This window comes from Entelurus aequoreus, linkage group LG11 (assembly GCF_033978785.1).
Source record: "Entelurus aequoreus isolate RoL-2023_Sb linkage group LG11, RoL_Eaeq_v1.1, whole genome shotgun sequence".
NCBI lineage: Eukaryota > Metazoa > Chordata > Actinopteri > Syngnathiformes > Syngnathidae > Entelurus > Entelurus aequoreus.
In genome coordinates, this window is record NC_084741.1 from 11,278,115 (window position 1) to 11,299,221 (window position 21,107).

The 21,107-nt window shown below is 34.0% G+C and overlaps 1 protein-coding gene across 1 annotated transcript in view; it reads right to left on the minus strand.

The window, feature by feature from the left end:
* LOC133659773 (uncharacterized) overlaps positions 1–19,788 on the minus strand; it is a 21,140-nt gene extending 1,352 nt beyond the window's left edge. Inside the window, exons 1-2 of the mRNA XM_062062492.1 lie at positions 18,910–19,788; positions 13,846–14,035 (exon numbers count right to left, since the gene is read on the minus strand). Of these exons, the coding sequence (XP_061918476.1) occupies positions 13,846–14,033 (188 nt within the window). The 5' untranslated portion in view covers positions 14,034–14,035; positions 18,910–19,788. The remainder of the gene's footprint in view (positions 1–13,845; positions 14,036–18,909) is intronic.
* Between the last annotated feature and the right edge of the window lie 1,319 nt (positions 19,789–21,107).

A 21,107-nucleotide genomic window follows, 5' to 3' on the forward strand; every position in this document is an offset into this window, starting at 1 on the left:
TTGAAGTTGCACAAAGAAGGGTAAGTTTTGAATGTAAGATAACGTTTATTGGCTAAGTAACATGACTTTTATTTGCTGTGTAGTTAAATCAGTGAGGCTGTAAACTCACTGCTAACGTCATAACCATAGACTTATAAGTAGACGCAGCATCGAGCGCTACTGCTTACTGGCGCAGACGAGACGCGGGGCCGCCATCTTGGAGTGGTGATCCGCTCCACTCAGTGCAATTCATTTGGCAGGAGCAATGAACTGTCAGCGCATTTAATTCATTTTACCTCACTGAATACCACTCATTTTCACGGGTTTTTTTGTCATACGTGTAGCTATGATAACGGACACATGTTTTATTATTCATAGTTTGCTTAACAGTAATATAATATTCTTATATGCTATAAGTGACCAGACGTCCGAGATCAAAACTGGGAATATAAGCCCAGAGAAGGGGGAAAAAAACGGTCAGCTATTTTTAAGTTGAAGAAACAATATAATTACGTTATATATACATGCGTATATCCTACATAAACAATGTATGAATACATTAGATATCTATATATCTTATAGACCGTATCTCTGTTGCTGCAGCAGCAGAGAGTTTATTCTGTCTTGACACTTTGTATTGATATTTTGTATTACATTCTTCCCTTAAATGATCATGTTTACAGTGATTGTTATATATGTATGTTTTATGTATGTCGCTTTGGATAAAAGCGCCTGCCAAATACTTAAACATATATAAACACCTGAAAGTCTTTATATCAGCTAAAACCACCAATCTGTTTCACTGGATTCAGAATAAAACCAAATGCTGTCTTACCCAACAATGTTAGTATTTGAGTATTGTTACTTGAAGACTTATTCCTGATTACAATTATACTGTTAAGAAAGTATTGTCTTATATTTTGCCTAAAATGAGAATGCATCATAATCAGTGGCGGCTGGTGAATTTTGTTTTAGGTGGGGCTGAAAGTTTGTAAACCAAACCCCTGTAGGGGCGTCATCCTCCCCCAGAAGATTTATTTGTGATTTTCACATACAAATATTGAAGATCTTTGCTCCTTCTCAACTCTGTGGTAATGTTATTTTCATAAAATACAACCAATAGTACATTAATGTTAAATCTTACTTGTGAAAAGTAATCCCCCGATTCCTATTTTCAACAGTCCGCTCATTTGAGCAGGAAAACGCTGAACACCAGCCCGGCATCTTTGTTTTCTACCTGTCAACTGTCAGTTTAGGCTGCTCGCCGGCTCCTCATCACCACTTCAAGATGCAATTTGCTCGCGTCACAGCAACCAATACTGTGTCTACTTATAAGATGTCTATGGTTATAACATCATTTCAAACACAGCAATATGTTGCGTCCACTGCAGTTTGCTACCTTATTCATACTTTTTGTCAAGTGATTTTTTTAAGCAGGGTTGCATGAGGTACCTATACATAACGTTACGTTAGTCAATGTATCACACACAGTAACATAACGTTAGACGGCGGTCAGCAGCACCGCGTATTTTAGCCACCTACAAAAAGACAAACATAGTCAAATAAAGGTCAGTTAAAATGTATAGTATATTAAGAATATGTGTGCATATTGCATAGGGCCCTGACATCTAAAAAGTACAACTCTGTTCATTGTTATGTTCATGTATTTGTTATGTTTTTCATGTGTACGCACACATAAACACACATACAGTATGAGATGAGATCAATGAGATAAGGTAAGAACAGAATAGAAACTGCTGTGGAACTAGTTACAATGCAATATGCCATGGAAATACAATGTTAACACTTTTGTACAAATAAGTACAGTTGCACTTGTTTTTGCAAATGTGTTTATTCTGTAAAGGAATGAGTTAAATGTTTAAAATTGTTTAAACTATTAAAATGACTGGTTAATAGTGCTATTATGAATTGCAATGTCAGTACTATTTTTTTTCCTGCTATTTCAAATGCACTTGTTTGAATAAATAAATACAGCGGTTTAAAAGCATACACAATCTGTGTAAAAATATTAGTCTGTGGTTAAAAGGACTTGAAAGGACTCGAAACTCAAAATGCAGGACTTGTGACTTGACTTGAGACTTTCCAGTCTTGACTTTGGACTTGACTCGGGACTTGCCTGTCTTGACTCGGGACTTGACTTGAGACTTGAGGGCAAAGACTTGAGACTTACTTGTGACTTGCAAAGCAATGACTTGGTCCCACCTCTGTTATGTTCACCTGTAATTCACCTGTTAGTCATAGTTATTATGTTCACCTGTAATTCACCTGTTAGTCATAGTTATTATGTTCACCTGTAATTCACCTGTTAGTCATGGTTATTATGTTCACCTGTAATTCACCTGTTAGTCATGGTTATTATGTTCACCTGTAATAACCTGTTAGTCATAGTTATTATGTTCACCTGTAATTAACCTGTTAGTCATAGTTATTCTGTTCACCTGTAATTCACCTGTTAGTAATGGTTATTATGTGTACCTGTAATTCACCTGTTAGTCATGGTTATTATGTTCACCTGTAATAACCTGTTAGTCATAGTTATTATGTTCACCTGTAATTCACCTGTTAGTCATGGTTATTATGTTCACCTGTAATTCACCTGTTAGTCATGGTTATTATGTTCACCTGTAATTCACCTGTTAGTCATGGTTATTATGTTCACCTGTAATTCACCTGTTAGTCATGGTTATTATGTTCACCTGTAATTCACCTGTTAGTCATGGTTATTATGTTCACCTGTAATTCACCTGTTAGTCATAGTTATTATGTTCACCTGTAATTCACCTGTTAGTCATGGTTATTATGTTCACCTGTAATTCACCTGTTAGTCATAGTTATTATGTTCACCTGTAATTAACCTGTTAGTCATGGTTATTATGTTCACCTGTAATTCACCTGTTAGTCATGGTTATTATGTTCACCTGTAATTCACCTGTTAGTCATGGTTCTTATGTTCACCTGTAATTCACCTGTTAGTCATGGTTATTATGTTCATCTGTAATTCACCTGTAATTCACCTGTTAGTCATAGTTATTATGTTCACCTGTAATTCACCTGTTTGTCATGGTTATTATGTTCACCTGTAATTCACCTGTTAGTCATGGTTATTATGTTCACCTGTAATTCACCTGTTAGTCATAGTTATTATGTTCACCTGTAATTAACCTGTAATTCACCTGTAATTTACCTGTTAGTCATGGTTATCATGTTCACCTGTAATTCACCTGTAATTCACCTGTAATTCACCTGTAATTCACCTGTTAGTCATGGTTATTATGTTCACCTGTAATTCACCTGTTAGTCATGGTTATTATGTTCACCTGTAATTCACCTGTTAGTCATAGTTATTATGTTCACCTGTAATTAACCTGTAATTCACCTGTAATTCACCTGTTAGTCATGGTTATTATGTTCACCTGCAATTAACCTGTTAGTCATGGTTATCATGTTCACCTGTAATTCACCTGTAATTCACCTGTAATTCACCTGTTAGTCATGGTTATTATGTTCACCTGTAATTAACCTGTTAGTCATGGTTATTATGTTCACCTGTAATTCACCTGTTAGTCATGGTTATTATGTTCACCTGTAATTCACCTGTTAGTCATGGTTCTTATGTTCACCTGTAATTAACCTGTTAGTCATGGTTATTATGTTCACCTGTAATTCACCTGTTAGTCATGGTTCATTATGTTCACCTGTAATTCACCTGTTAGTCATGGTTATTATGTTCACCTGTAATTCACCTGTTAGTCATGGTTCTTATGTTCACCTGTAATTCACCTGTTAGTCATGGTTCTTATGTTCACCTGTAATTCACCTGTTAGTCATAGTTATTATGTTCAACTGTAATTAACCTGTAATTCACCTGTAATTCACCTGTTAGTCATGGTTATTATGTTCACCTGTAATTCACCTGTTAGTCATAGTTATTATGTTCACCTGTAATTCACCTGTTAGTCATAGTTATTATGTTCACCTGTAATTAACCTGTAATTCACCTGTTAGTCATGGTTATTATGTTCACCTGTGATTAACCTGTTAGTCATGGTTATCATGTTCACCTGTAATTCACCTGTAATTCACCTGTTAGTCATGGTTATTATGTTCACCTGTAATTCACCTGTTAGTCATGGTTATTATGTTCACCTGTAATTCACCTGTTAGTCATAGTTATTATGTTCACCTGTAATTAACCTGTTAGTCATGGTTATTATGTTCACCTGTAATTCACCTGTTAGTCATGGTTCTTATGTTCACCTGTAATTCACCTGTTAGTCATGGTTATTATGTTCACCTGTAATTCACCTGTTAGTCATAGTTATTATGTTCACCTGTAATTCACCTGTTAGTCATAGTTATTATGTTCACCTGTAATTCACCTGTAATTCACCTGTAATTCACCTGTTAGTCATGGTTATTATGTTCACCTGTAATTTACCTGTTAGTCATAGTTATTATGTTCACCTGTAATTAACCTGTTAGTCATGGTTATCATGTTCACCTGTAATTCACCTGTAATTCACCTGTTAGTCATGGTTATTATGTTCACCTGTAATTAACCTGTTAGTCATGGTTATTATGTTCACCTGTAATTCACCTGTTAGTCATGGTTATTATGTTCACCTGTAATTCACCTGTTAGTCATAGTTATTATGTTCACCTGTAATTAACCTGTTAGTCATAGTTATTATGTTCACCTGTAATTCACCTGTTAGTCATGGTTATTATGTTCACCTGTAATTCACCTGTTAGTCATAGTTATGTTCACCTGTAATTCACCTGTTAGTCATGGTTATTATGTTCACCTGTAATTCACCTGTTAGTCATGGTTATTATGTTCACCTGTAATAACCTGTTAGTCATAGTTATTATGTTCACCTGTAATTAACCTGTTAGTCATAGTTATTCTGTTCACCTGTAATTCACCTGTTAGTAATGGTTATTATGTGTACCTGTAATTCACCTGTTAGTCATGGTTATTATGTTCACCTGTAATAACCTGTTAGTCATAGTTATTATGTTCACCTGTAATTCACCTGTTAGTCATGGTTATTATGTTCACCTGTAATTCACCTGTTAGTCATGGTTATTATGTTCACCTGTAATTCACCTGTTAGTCATGGTTATTATGTTCACCTGTAATTCACCTGTTAGTCATGGTTATTATGTTCACCTGTAATTCACCTGTTAGTCATGGTTATTATGTTCACCTGTAATTCACCTGTTAGTCATAGTTATTATGTTCACCTGTAATTCACCTGTTAGTCATGGTTATTATGTTCACCTGTAATTCACCTGTTAGTCATAGTTATTATGTTCACCTGTAATTAACCTGTTAGTCATGGTTATTATGTTCACCTGTAATTCACCTGTTAGTCATGGTTATTATGTTCACCTGTAATTCACCTGTTAGTCATGGTTCTTATGTTCACCTGTAATTCACCTGTTAGTCATGGTTATTATGTTCACCTGTAATTCACCTGTAATTCACCTGTTAGTCATAGTTATTATGTTCACCTGTAATTCACCTGTTAGTCATGGTTATTATGTTCACCTGTAATTCACCTGTTAGTCATGGTTATTATGTTCACCTGTAATTCACCTGTTAGTCATGGTTATTATGTTCACCTGTAATTAACCTGTTAGTCATAGTTATTATGTTCACCTGTAATTAACCTGTTAGTCATAGTTATTATGTTCACCTGTAATTCACCTGTTAGTCATGGTTATTATGTTCACCTGTAATTCACCTGTTAGTCATAGTTATGTTCACCTGTAATTCACCTGTTAGTCATGGTTATTATGTTCACCTGTAATTCACCTGTTAGTCATGGTTATTATGTTCACCTGTAATAACCTGTTAGTCATAGTTATTATGTTCACCTGTAATTAACCTGTTAGTCATAGTTATTCTGTTCACCTGTAATTCACCTGTTAGTAATGGTTATTATGTGTACCTGTAATTCACCTGTTAGTCATGGTTATTATGTTCACCTGTAATAACCTGTTAGTCATAGTTATTATGTTCACCTGTAATTCACCTGTTAGTCATGGTTATTATGTTCACCTGTAATTCACCTGTTAGTCATGGTTATTATGTTCACCTGTAATTCACCTGTTAGTCATGGTTATTATGTTCACCTGTAATTCACCTGTTAGTCATGGTTATTATGTTCACCTGTAATTCACCTGTTAGTCATGGTTATTATGTTCACCTGTAATTCACCTGTTAGTCATAGTTATTATGTTCACCTGTAATTCACCTGTTAGTCATGGTTATTATGTTCACCTGTAATTCACCTGTTAGTCATAGTTATTATGTTCACCTGTAATTAACCTGTTAGTCATGGTTATTATGTTCACCTGTAATTCACCTGTTAGTCATGGTTATTATGTTCACCTGTAATTCACCTGTTAGTCATGGTTCTTATGTTCACCTGTAATTCACCTGTTAGTCATGGTTATTATGTTCACCTGTAATTCACCTGTAATTCACCTGTTAGTCATAGTTATTATGTTCACCTGTAATTCACCTGTTTGTCATGGTTATTATGTTCACCTGTAATTCACCTGTTAGTCATAGTTATTATGTTCACCTGTAATTAACCTGTAATTCACCTGTAATTCACCTGTTAGTCATGGTTATCATGTTCACCTGTAATTCACCTGTAATTCACCTGTAATTCACCTGTAATTCACCTGTTAGTCATGGTTATTATGTTCACCTGTAATTCACCTGTTAGTCATGGTTATTATGTTCACCTGTAATTCACCTGTTAGTCATAGTTATTATGTTCACCTGTAATTAACCTGTAATTCACCTGTAATTCACCTGTTAGTCATGGTTATTATGTTCACCTGCAATTAACCTGTTAGTCATGGTTATCATGTTCACCTGTAATTCACCTGTAATTCACCTGTAATTCACCTGTTAGTCATGGTTATTATGTTCACCTGTAATTAACCTGTTAGTCATGGTTATTATGTTCACCTGTAATTCACCTGTTAGTCATGGTTATTATGTTCACCTGTAATTCACCTGTTAGTCATGGTTCTTATGTTCACCTGTAATTAACCTGTTAGTCATGGTTATTATGTTCACCTGTAATTCACCTGTTAGTCATGGTTCATTATGTTCACCTGTAATTCACCTGTTAGTCATGGTTATTATGTTCACCTGTAATTCACCTGTTAGTCATGGTTCTTATGTTCACCTGTAATTCACCTGTTAGTCATGGTTCTTATGTTCACCTGTAATTCACCTGTTAGTCATAGTTATTATGTTCAACTGTAATTAACCTGTAATTCACCTGTAATTCACCTGTTAGTCATGGTTATTATGTTCACCTGTAATTCACCTGTTAGTCATAGTTATTATGTTCACCTGTAATTCACCTGTTAGTCATAGTTATTATGTTCACCTGTAATTAACCTGTAATTCACCTGTTAGTCATGGTTATTATGTTCACCTGTGATTAACCTGTTAGTCATGGTTATCATGTTCACCTGTAATTCACCTGTAATTCACCTGTTAGTCATGGTTATTATGTTCACCTGTAATTCACCTGTTAGTCATGGTTATTATGTTCACCTGTAATTCACCTGTTAGTCATAGTTATTATGTTCACCTGTAATTAACCTGTTAGTCATGGTTATTATGTTCACCTGTAATTCACCTGTTAGTCATGGTTCTTATGTTCACCTGTAATTCACCTGTTAGTCATGGTTATTATGTTCACCTGTAATTCACCTGTTAGTCATAGTTATTATGTTCACCTGTAATTCACCTGTTAGTCATAGTTATTATGTTCACCTGTAATTCACCTGTAATTCACCTGTAATTCACCTGTTAGTCATGGTTATTATGTTCACCTGTAATTCACCTGTTAGTCATAGTTATTATGTTCACCTGTAATTAACCTGTAATTCACCTGTAATTCACCTGTAATTTACCTGTTAGTCATGGTTATTTGTTCACCTGTAATTAACCTGTTAGTCATGGTTATCATGTTCACCTGTAATTCACCTGTAATTCACCTGTTAGTCATGGTTATTATGTTCACCTGTAATTAACCTGTTAGTCATGGTTATTATGTTCACCTGTAATTCACCTGTTAGTCATGGTTATTATGTTCACCTGTAATTCACCTGTTAGTCATGGTTATTATGTTCACCTGTAATTAACCTGTTAGTCATAGTTATTATGTTCACCTGTAATTAACCTGTTAGTCATAGTTATTATGTTCACCTGTAATTCACCTGTTAGTCATGGTTATTATGTTCACCTGTAATTCACCTGTTAGTCATAGTTATGTTCACCTGTAATTCACCTGTTAGTCATGGTTATTATGTTCACCTGTAATTCACCTGTTAGTCATGGTTATTATGTTCACCTGTAATAACCTGTTAGTCATAGTTATTATGTTCACCTGTAATTAACCTGTTAGTCATAGTTATTCTGTTCACCTGTAATTCACCTGTTAGTAATGGTTATTATGTGTACCTGTAATTCACCTGTTAGTCATGGTTATTATGTTCACCTGTAATAACCTGTTAGTCATAGTTATTATGTTCACCTGTAATTCACCTGTTAGTCATGGTTATTATGTTCACCTGTAATTCACCTGTTAGTCATGGTTATTATGTTCACCTGTAATTCACCTGTTAGTCATGGTTATTATGTTCACCTGTAATTCACCTGTTAGTCATGGTTATTATGTTCACCTGTAATTCACCTGTTAGTCATGGTTATTATGTTCACCTGTAATTCACCTGTTAGTCATAGTTATTATGTTCACCTGTAATTCACCTGTTAGTCATGGTTATTATGTTCACCTGTAATTCACCTGTTAGTCATAGTTATTATGTTCACCTGTAATTAACCTGTTAGTCATGGTTATTATGTTCACCTGTAATTCACCTGTTAGTCATGGTTATTATGTTCACCTGTAATTCACCTGTTAGTCATGGTTCTTATGTTCACCTGTAATTCACCTGTTAGTCATGGTTATTATGTTCACCTGTAATTCACCTGTAATTCACCTGTTAGTCATAGTTATTATGTTCACCTGTAATTCACCTGTTTGTCATGGTTATTATGTTCACCTGTAATTCACCTGTTAGTCATAGTTATTATGTTCACCTGTAATTAACCTGTAATTCACCTGTAATTCACCTGTTAGTCATGGTTATCATGTTCACCTGTAATTCACCTGTAATTCACCTGTTAGTCATGGTTATTATGTTCACCTGTAATTCACCTGTTAGTCATGGTTATTATGTTCACCTGTAATTCACCTGTTAGTCATAGTTATTATGTTCACCTGTAATTAACCTGTAATTCACCTGTAATTCACCTGTTAGTCATGGTTATTATGTTCACCTGCAATTAACCTGTTAGTCATGGTTATCATGTTCACCTGTAATTCACCTGTAATTCACCTGTAATTCACCTGTTAGTCATGGTTATTATGTTCACCTGTAATTAACCTGTTAGTCATGGTTATTATGTTCACCTGTAATTCACCTGTTAGTCATGGTTATTATGTTCACCTGTAATTCACCTGTTAGTCATGGTTCTTATGTTCACCTGTAATTAACCTGTTAGTCATGGTTATTATGTTCACCTGTAATTCACCTGTTAGTCATGGTTCATTATGTTCACCTGTAATTCACCTGTTAGTCATGGTTATTATGTTCACCTGTAATTCACCTGTTAGTCATGGTTCTTATGTTCACCTGTAATTCACCTGTTAGTCATGGTTCTTATGTTCACCTGTAATTCACCTGTTAGTCATAGTTATTATGTTCAACTGTAATTAACCTGTAATTCACCTGTAATTCACCTGTTAGTCATGGTTATTATGTTCACCTGTAATTCACCTGTTAGTCATAGTTATTATGTTCACCTGTAATTAACCTGTTAGTCATGGTTATTATGTTCACCTGTGATTAACCTGTTAGTCATGGTTATCATGTTCACCTGTAATTCACCTGTAATTCACCTGTTAGTCATGGTTATTATGTTCACCTGTAATTCACCTGTTAGTCATGGTTATTATGTTCACCTGTAATTCACCTGTTAGTCATAGTTATTATGTTCACCTGTAATTAACCTGTTAGTCATGGTTATTATGTTCACCTGTAATTCACCTGTTAGTCATGGTTCTTATGTTCACCTGTAATTCACCTGTTAGTCATGGTTATTATGTTCATCTGTAATTCACCTGTTAGTCATAGTTATTATGTTCACCTGTAATTCACCTGTTAGTCATAGTTATTATGTTCACCTGTAATTCACCTGTAATTCACCTGTAATTCACCTGTTAGTCATGGTTATTATGTTCACCTGTAATTCACCTGTTAGTCATACTTATTATGTTCACCTGTAATTAACCTGTAATTCACCTGTAATTCACCTGTAATTTACCTGTTAGTCATGGTTATTTGTTCACCTGTAATTAACCTGTTAGTCATGGTTATCATGTTCACCTGTAATTCACCTGTAATTCACCTGTTAGTCATGGTTATTATGTTCACCTGTAATTAACCTGTTAGTCATGGTTATTATGTTCACCTGTAATTCACCTGTTAGTCATGGTTATTATGTTCACCTGTAATTCACCTGTTAGTCATGGTTATTATGTTCACCTGTAATTCACCTGTTAGTCATAGTTATTATGTTCACCTGTAATTCACCTGTTAGTCATAGTTATTATGTTCACCTGTAATTCACCTGTAATTCACCTGTTAGTCATGGTTATTATGTTCACCTGTGATTAACCTGTTAGTCATGGTTATCATGTTCACCTGTAATTCACCTGTAATTCACCTGTTAGTCATGGTTATTATGTTCACCTGTAATTCACCTGTTAGTCATGGTTATTATGTTCACCTGTAATTCACCTGTTAGTCATAGTTATTATGTTCACCTGTAATTAACCTGTTAGTCATGGTTATTATGTTCACCTGTAATTCACCTGTTAGTCATGGTTCTTATGTTCACCTGTAATTCACCTGTTAGTCATAGTTATTATGTTCACCTGTAATTCACCTGTTAGTCATAGTTATTATGTTCACCTGTAATTAACCTGTAATTCACCTGTAATTCACCTGTTAGTCATGGTTATTATGTTCACCTGTAATTCACCTGTTAGTCATAGTTATTATGTTCACCTGTAATTAACCTGTAATTCACCTGTAATTCACCTGTAATTTACCTGTTAGTCATGGTTATTTGTTCACCTGTAATTAACCTGTTAGTCATGGTTATCATGTTCACCTGTAATTCACCTGTTAGTCATGGTTATTATGTTCACCTGTAATTAACCTGTTAGTCATGGTTATTATGTTCACCTGTAATTCACCTGTTAGTCATGGTTGTTATGTTCACCTGTAATTAACCTGTTAGTCATGGTTATTATGTTCACCTGTAATTCACCTGTTAGTCATGGTTATTATGTTCACCTGTAATTCACCTGTTAGTCATGGTTATTATGTTCACCTGTAATTCACCTGTTAGTCATGGTTCTTATGTTCACCTGTAATTCACCTGTTAGTCATGGTTCGTATGTTCACCTGTAATTCACCTGTTAGTCATAGTTATTATGTTCAACTGTAATTAACCTGTAATTCACCTGTAATTCACCTGTTAGTCATGGTTATTATGTTCACCAGTAATTCACCTGTTAGTCATAGTTATTATGTTCACCTGTAATTCACCTGTTAGTCATAGTTATTATGTTCACCTGTAATTAACCTGTAATTCACCTGTTAGTCATGGTTATTATGTTCACCTGTGATTAACCTGTTAGTCATGGTTATCATGTTCACCTGTAATTCACCTGTAATTCACCTGTTAGTCATGGTTATTATGTTCACCTGTAATTCACCTGTTAGTCATGGTTATTATGTTCACCTGTAATTCACCTGTTAGTCATAGTTATTATGTTCACCTGTAATTAACCTGTTAGTCATGGTTATTATGTTCACCTGTAATTCACCTGTTAGTCATGGTTCTTATGTTCACCTGTAATTCACCTGTTAGTCATGGTTATTATGTTCACCTGTAATTCACCTGTTAGTCATAGTTATTATGTTCACCTGTAATTCACCTGTTAGTCATAGTTATTATGTTCACCTGTAATTCACCTGTAATTCACCTGTAATTCACCTGTTAGTCATGGTTATTATGTTCACCTGTAATTCACCTGTTAGTCATAGTTATTATGTTCACCTGTAATTAACCTGTAATTCACCTGTAATTCACCTGTAATTTACCTGTTAGTCATGGTTATTTGTTCACCTGTAATTAACCTGTTAGTCATGGTTATCATGTTCACCTGTAATTCACCTGTAATTCACCTGTTAGTCATGGTTATTATGTTCACCTGTAATTAACCTGTTAGTCATGGTTATTATGTTCACCTGTAATTCACCTGTTAGTCATGGTTATTATGTTCACCTGTAATCAACCTGTTAGTCATGGTTATTATGTTCACCTGTAATTCACCTGTTAGTCATGGTTATTATGTTCACCTGTAATTCACCTGTTAGTCATGGTTATTATGTTCACCTGTAATTCACCTGTTAGTCATAGTTATTATGTTCACCTGTAATTCACCTGTTAGTCATAGTTATTATGTTCACCTGTAATTCACCTGTAATTCACCTGTTAGTCATGGTTATTATGTTCACCTGTGATTAACCTGTTAGTCATGGTTATCATGTTCACCTGTAATTCACCTGTTAGTCATGGTTATTATGTTCACCTGTAATTCACCTGTTAGTCATGGTTATTATGTTCACCTGTAATTCACCTGTTAGTCATAGTTATTCTGTTCACCTGTAATTAACCTGTTAGTCATGGTTATTATGTTCACCTGTAATTCACCTGTTAGTCATGGTTCTTATGTTCACCTGTAATTCACCTGTTAGTCATGGTTATTATGTTCACCTGTAATTCACCTGTTAGTCATAGTTATTATGTTCACCTGTAATTCACCTGTTAGTCATAGTTATTATGTTCACCTGTAATTAACCTGTAATTCACCTGTAATTCACCTGTTAGTCATGGTTATTATGTTCACCTGTAATTCACCTGTTAGTCATAGTTATTATGTTCACCTGTAATTAACCTGTAATTCACCTGTAATTCACCTGTAATTTACCTGTTAGTCATGGTTATTTGTTCACCTGTAATTAACCTGTTAGTCATGGTTATCATGTTCACCTGTAATTCACCTGTTAGTCATGGTTATTATGTTCACCTGTAATTAACCTGTTAGTCATGGTTATTATGTTCACCTGTAATTCACCTGTTAGTCATGGTTGTTATGTTCACCTGTAATTAACCTGTTAGTCATGGTTATTATGTTCACCTGTAATTCACCTGTTAGTCATGGTTATTATGTTCACCTGTAATTCACCTGTTAGTCATGGTTCTTATGTTCACCTGTAATTCACCTGTTAGTCATGGTTCTTATGTTCACCTGTAATTCACCTGTTAGTCATGGTTCTTATGTTCACCTGTAATTCACCTGTTAGTCATGGTTATTATGTTCACCTGTAATTCACCTGTTAGTCATAGTTATTATGTTCACCTGTAATTCACCTGTTAGTCATGGTTATTATGTCCACCTGTAATTCATCATAAATAGGCTCTCCCCTGTTTATGTGCTACAATATTTGGTCTACATAGTGTAGTTAGTTATTAACGTTTTGTGGTTCTATGTTATTAACACGTAATTAAGGTGTTACTAATCATAACTAGAAGGTAAGATGGTGACAAAGTTGGAGGCAGGTATTAAATCCCAGCAGGTGAAAACAAACCAAGTTCACGCTCACCTTTGGATCATGTTGTGCAGGAAGCGGCGGTGGTTGACTCGCCGCTTGGACGCTCGGCTCTTGCGGGGCTTCTGGAGGGTCCGCATCATGTGACCCGCTGCCGACGACACGAAGGTGTACAGGTCCCGCCCCCACGACGCACCTTTGTCCGCGGCGGGGGTCGTCGTCACGGAGACGGACGTTCTCATGGCTAGCAAAGGACATTTTGCACATGATCAGTCTGCAATGGCGGCGTGACCATATATGGGCGTGACGGCTGACCAAGGCTGACCAATAAAGTTGGCCCCGCCCACAAACTTGAAATGAAGTCATAACCAAAAAAGGATTTGAAACACAAACAATTATAAACTAAATTATAAATTGTAAAATTAAATAAAATAGAAAAAATATTATAAACCCCCAGAAAAATGTGCCAAAGTTTTATTTATATATATTTTTTTTGTTTGGTTGCATAAAAAGACAAATTTCTCAAACCGAACATTACATCATTTTTTTTAAATGATGAGGAGCATAAATGTCCTGAATGAGCTGAAATGGTTGGTGTTGGAATTAAAAGAATGGTTGAAGTAGTAACATTTTTAATTGAGAAATGGTATTACGGAATTCCTGGAAATTTGGGAAAACCGGGAATTTTTCTAGTTCCTAAACCAATTAGTTTTTTTGTCCTGACTAAGAAAAATGTTTTGACGGTGGAACAGTTGTAATTGGATGAAAAATGTGAAAGTAGTAGTCAAACGAAAAAGGTTGAAAATAGGGTGAAAAAGAAAACAGGAATTCCTGGAAATTTGTTGAACGTGGAAAAAAGGTAGTTTGAATTTCCAGAATGTGTTGAAGGTGGAATGGTTTGAATCTGTTGAAAAATGTGGGAATTGTGCAAGTTTGAAAAATGGACAATTCATTTTGAATGGGGAAAATGTCCCTGAAAACTGGGAATTCTTGGAAATTCAGGATTTTATTTTTAAATTGTTGAAAGGGAGCACACAGTTCCTGGAAAGGCTGAATATTTTGGAGTGGGAACGGTTTGAATTAAGTGGAACTTTGAAAAATGTCCCATTCTTTTCAATGGGAATTTCATGGAAATTTGGAAATCTCGGTGAAAGAGGGAATTTTTTTAGGAAATGTTAAAAGACTTGAGTTGAAATGGTTGGTGTTGGAATTTTTCAAATCGGTCGAGAATTGTTGAAGTAGTAACATTTTTCATTGAGAAATGGTATTACGGAATTCCTGGAAATTTGGGAAAACCGGGAATTTTTCTAGTTCCTAAACCAACTTGTTTTTTTGTCCTAACTAAGAAAACATTTTTGACGGTGGAACAGTTGAAATGGGATGAAAAAAGGAAAAGGAGTAGTCAAACGAAAAAGGTTGGAAATAGGGTTAGAAAAAAAACAGGAATTCCTGGAAATTTGTTGAAGGTGGAAAAAAGGTAGTTTGAATGTCCAGGATGAGTTGAATGTGTTGAATGTGGAATGGTTTGAATCTGTTGAAAAATGTGGGAAATGTGGAAGTTTGAAAAATGGACAATTCATTTTGAATGGGGAAATGTCCCTGAAAACTGGGAGTTATTGGAAATTCGGGAATTTTTTTCCTAATTGTTGAAAGGGAGCACAAAATTCCTGAACAGGCTGAATATTTTGAAGCTGGAACAGTTTGAATCAAAAAATGTGGGAATTGTGGAACTTTGAAGAATGTCCCATTCTTTTCAATGGGAATTTCATGGAAATTTGGAAATCTCGGTAAAAGTGGGAATTTTTTTAGAAACTGTTAAAAGACTTGAATGTTCTGAATGAGTTGAAATGGTTGGTGTTGGAATTTTTCAAATCAGTCGAGAATTGTTGAAGTAGTAACATGTTGAATTGAGAAATGGTATTACGGAATCCCTGGAATTTTTGGAAAACCGGGAATTTTTCTAGTTCCTAAACCAATTTGTTTTTTTTTTCCTGACTAAGAAAAATGTTTTGACAGTGGAACAGTTGAAATGGGATGAAAAAAGGAAAAGGAGTAGTCAAACGAAAATGGTTGGAAATAAAGTAAGAAAAAGAAACAGGTATTCCTGGAAATTTTTTAAACATGGAAAAATAATAGTTTGAATTTCCAGGATGAGTTGAATGTGTTGAAGATGGAATGGTATGAATCTGTTGAAAAATTTGGGAAATGTGGAAGTTTGAAAATTGGACATTTCATTTTGAATGGGAAAATGTCCCTGAAAACTGGGAATTCTTGGAAATTCGGGAATTTTTTTTAAATTGTTGAAAAGGAGCACACAATTCCTGAACAGGCTGAATATTTTGGAGTTGGAACAGTTTGAATCAGGTGGAACTTTGAAAAATGTCCCATTCTTTTTAATGGGAATTTCATGGAAATTTGGAAATCTCAGTAAAAGAGGGAATTTTTTAGAAAATGTTAAAATACTTCAATGTTCTGAGTGAGTTGAAATGGTTGGTGTTTGAATTTTTCAAATCGGTCGAGAATTGTTGAAGTAGTAACATGTTGAATTGAGAAATGGTATTACGGAATTTCGGGAAAACCGGGAAGACCTTCAGTATATCAGTATGTGGGATTAAATGATGGAATGGATGAAGTAAAGAAATGAAAGAAAGCAGCAATATGATCGAAGTAAAGAAATGAAAGAAAGCAGCAATATGATCGAAGTAAAGAAATGAAAGAAAGCAGCAATACGATCGAAGTAAAGAAATGAAAGAAAGCAGCAATATGATCGAAGTAAAGAAATGAAGGAAAGCAGCAATATGATCGAAGTAAAGAAATGAAGGAAAGCAGCAATATGATCGAAGTAAAGAAATGAAAGAAAGCAGCAATACGATAGAAGTAAAGAAATTAAAGAAAGCAGCAATACGATCGAAGTAAAGAAATGAAAGAAAGCAGCAATACGATCGAAGTAAAGAAATGAAAGAAAGCAGCAATACGATCGAAGTAAAGAAATGAAAGAAAGCAGCAATACGATCGAAGTAAAGAAATGAAAGAAAGCAGCAATATGATCGAAGTAAAGAAATGAAAGAAAGCAGCAATATGATCGAAGTAAAGAAATGAAAGAAAGCAGCAATACGATCGAAGTAAAGAAATGAAAGATAGCAGCAATACGATCGAAGTAAAGAAATGAAAGAAAGCAGCAATACGATCGAAGTAAAGAAATGAAAGAAAGCAGCAATACGATCGAAGTAAAGAAATGAAAGAAAGCAGCAATACGATCGAAGTAAAGAAATGAAAGAAAGCAGCAATACGATCGAAGTAAAGAAATGAAAGAAAGCAGCAATACGATCGAAGTAAAGAAATGACAGAAAGCAGCAATACGATCGAAGTAAAGAAATGAAAGAAAGCAGCAATATGATCGAAGTAAAGAAATGAAAGAAAGCAGCAATATGATCGAAGTAAAGAAATGAAAGAAAGCAGCAATATGATCGAAGTAAAGAAATGAAAGAAAGCAGCAATATGATCGAAGTAAAGAAATGAAAGAAAGCAGCAATATGATCGAAGTAAAGAAATGAAAGAAAGCAGCAATATGATGGAAGTAAAGAAATGAAAGAAAGCAGCAATATGATCGAAGTAAAGAAATGAAAGAAAGCAGCAATATGACCGAAGTAAAGAAATGAAAGAAAGCAGCAATATGATTGAAGTAAAGAAATGAAAGAAAGCAGCAATATGATTCACTTTAAGAGACTGTTCACACTACAAGTGTTCACTAAGTACACACAACAAGAATTACGTCTTAAACCCTTTTTTTCTTTTTTAGATAAAGATTATTTATGTATTTAATATTTGTTTACTTACTATGGTATATTATTTATCATTTATGTATTTAATATGTGTTTACTTGCCATGGTATATTATTTATCATTTATGTATTTAATATTTGTTTACTCACTATGGTATATTATTTATTATTTATTTATCGAATATTTGTTTTCTTACTATGCTATATTATTTATTATTTATGTATTTAATATTTGTTTACTTACTATGCTATATTATGTATTATTTATGCATGTAATATTGTTTACTTGCTATGGTATATTATTTATTTTTTATTTATATATTTAATATTTGTTTTCTTACTATGCTATATTATTTATTATTTATGTATTTAATATTTGTTTTCTTACTATGCTATATTATTTATTATTTATGTATTTAATATTTGTTTTCTTACTATGCTATATTATTTATTATTTATGTATTTAATATTTGTTTACTTACTATGCTATATTATGTATTATTTATGCATGTAATATTGTTTACTTGCTATGGTATATTATTTATTTATTATTTATGTATTTATTATGCATTTACTTACTATGGTATATTATTTATTATTTATGTATTTAATATTTGTTTACTTACTATGGTATATTATTTATTTATGTATTTAATATGTGTTCACTTGCTGTGGTATATTATTTATTTATTATTTATGTATTTAATATGTGTTTACTTGCTATGCTATATTATTTATTTTTTATTTATATATTTAATATTTGTTTTCTTACTGTGCTATATTATTTATTATTTATGTATTTAATATTTGTCTACTTACTATGCTATATTATTTATTATTTATGTATTTAATATTTGTTTACTTACTATGCTATATTATTTATTATTTATGTATTTAATATTTGTTTACTTACTATGCTATATTATTTATTCATTCACTGTTCTGTTACAGAGAAGAAGGAAGTGGGATACAACTGCTATGGTATGAAAAGGGGCAGGATTAAATAAGCTCAGCTTCTCCCTACTCCTTTTCGGACGTGCTGCAATGAAAGAAGTGTAAATGTGTGATGCCTTACATTGTATCGCATGCATGTTCCACTGAAAGTGAAAGTGAAAGTGAAACTGCAACTGCACGCATGAGCTGGACATTGTGAAGGTGTAACAGTTTGAAGCAGATTAAAACATGTGTGAGAATGTGGAGCGAAACCAAAGTTTGAAATAATACATTGTTAGAATGGTAGGTGTATGTTGCAAGGCATGCTGGGAAGCTGTATTCCACACGAGTGGGCCATAAGTCATGTACACAAGTTAAAGAAGAAGTTAAATGTGGATGTTTACCTGCTGATGCTGTGTCAGGATGGACGTCTGCCTGCCTCTCATCAGCACCACTTCCTCCTCCTGGTCCTGGTCCTGGTCCTTGTCCTGGTCCTCGTCCTCGTCCTGGTCCTTCCCACCCAGCGGCCGCTTAAAGCTCAATCATCCTGCGAAGGCGTGGCACGCCTCCTCTTTGTGCCCACACAAAGGTGGCAAGCGGCGGAGTCTTAACGAGGCCATAATTGCCGGCCTTTATGAGGCGACCTCGTTAGCACATTCTCTCAGGCAGGAGTCAACATGGTTGCTACTCTCATTGACTTCTGAGTGCACTTCTCGCACATCTATAGGATTCAAACGTCAACCTGGCCGTTGATCACCTGCTAAATTAGCCAATAAGCAGAAAGCAGAAAGTATATTTGGACTTAATCTTGTCCCCATGCCAATATTTTGGTTGTCGGGAAGAACCCCGAGAATGCAGACATGGCAGGCATGTTGGAGGAAACTGTGACTTTTAATGTCAAAAATAAAAATGCGTGGAATCAGGAACCAGGAAACAGGCAAACAGGAAACGAGGAACTAGGAGACAGGAAGCTGCAAACAACTATCAGCATACAGGACACGGCCTACAATACTCCAGCCCTGACTGGAGGGCGAGGCAGGTATAAACAGTGGCCTGATTGGCAACTATTGGCAACAGGTGTGCCAGACTGCCAATCAGGTACAGGTGAGGAAAACGAGCGCTCAAGACGTGCAGGAAAAGGTACCAAAATAAGAGCCCTGACAGGAAATAAAACACAGAGGAAAAACCAAATCCTGACACCGGTACCGGTACCAAAATGTATTTTGGTACTTTTCGATATAAAGGGGACCACAAAAAATTGCACTATTGGCTTTATTTGAAGAAAAAATCTTAATGTACATGAAACGTATGTTTATTATTGTAATTTAGTCCTTAAATAAAATAGTGAACATACGAGACAACTTGTCTTTTAGTAGTAAGTAAACAAACAAAGACTCCTAATTTAGTCTGCTGACGTATGCAGTAACATATTGTGTCATTTATACACCTATTATTTTGTACACATTATGAGGGACAAACTGTAAAAAAAAATGGTTGTTAATCTACTTGTTCATTTACTGTTAATATCTGCTTATTTTCTCTTTTAACATGTTCTATCTACACTTCTGTTCAAATGTAATAATCACTTATTCTTCTGTTTGATACAACAATATATAAGATAACATATAGAAAATATATTTACCAACATAGAGAACATCATATACAACGTCAATAACATATATGACAATATATATACCAACATATAGAAACCATATAAACAACATATATACCAACATACAAAAAACATGTATAACAACATAAATAACATATAAAACATGTATAACAACATATGGAAAACATATAAACAATATAAATAACATGTATAACACATGTATAACAACATATGGAAAACATACAGAACAACATAAATAAAATATATAAAACATGTATAACTACATATGGAAAACATAGAACATAAATAACATATATAACACATGCATAACAACATATAGAAAACAAAGCACATTTATAACTACATATAAAATGACATATAGGAAACAAACAACATATATAACACCATATATTCAATATATATAACAGTATATTAAACGGCATTCAAAAACATATCAAACAACATATAGAACAACATATATAACCAATTTTTACTACATATAGAACATATATATAACATATATACAACATTTCGAAAACAAACAACATACAAGAACATGTATACAACATATATAGCAACATATTAAACAACATATAGAACAACATTTATAAGAACATATATAACAACACAACATATAAAACAACATATAGAAAACAAAGAACAACATAGATTAACAACATATAGAAAACATATATAACATACAGTATATGTTGTTAAATATAAGAACTGAGGTGTGTACCTACAATTTACGTAATTAAAGCTAGTATAATAATGTTAGCATGCTAACAGGTGTCATTTGTAAAGTAACAAAATATGACTGAGGTGTATACCTACAGAATTATGCAACAAAAGTTAGTATACTAACATTAGCATGCTAACAGGTGTCGTTTGTAAAGTAACAAAATATGACTGAGGTGTATACCTACAGAATTACATAATAAAAGCTAGTATACTAACGTTAGCACGCTAACAGGTGTCATTTGTCAAGTA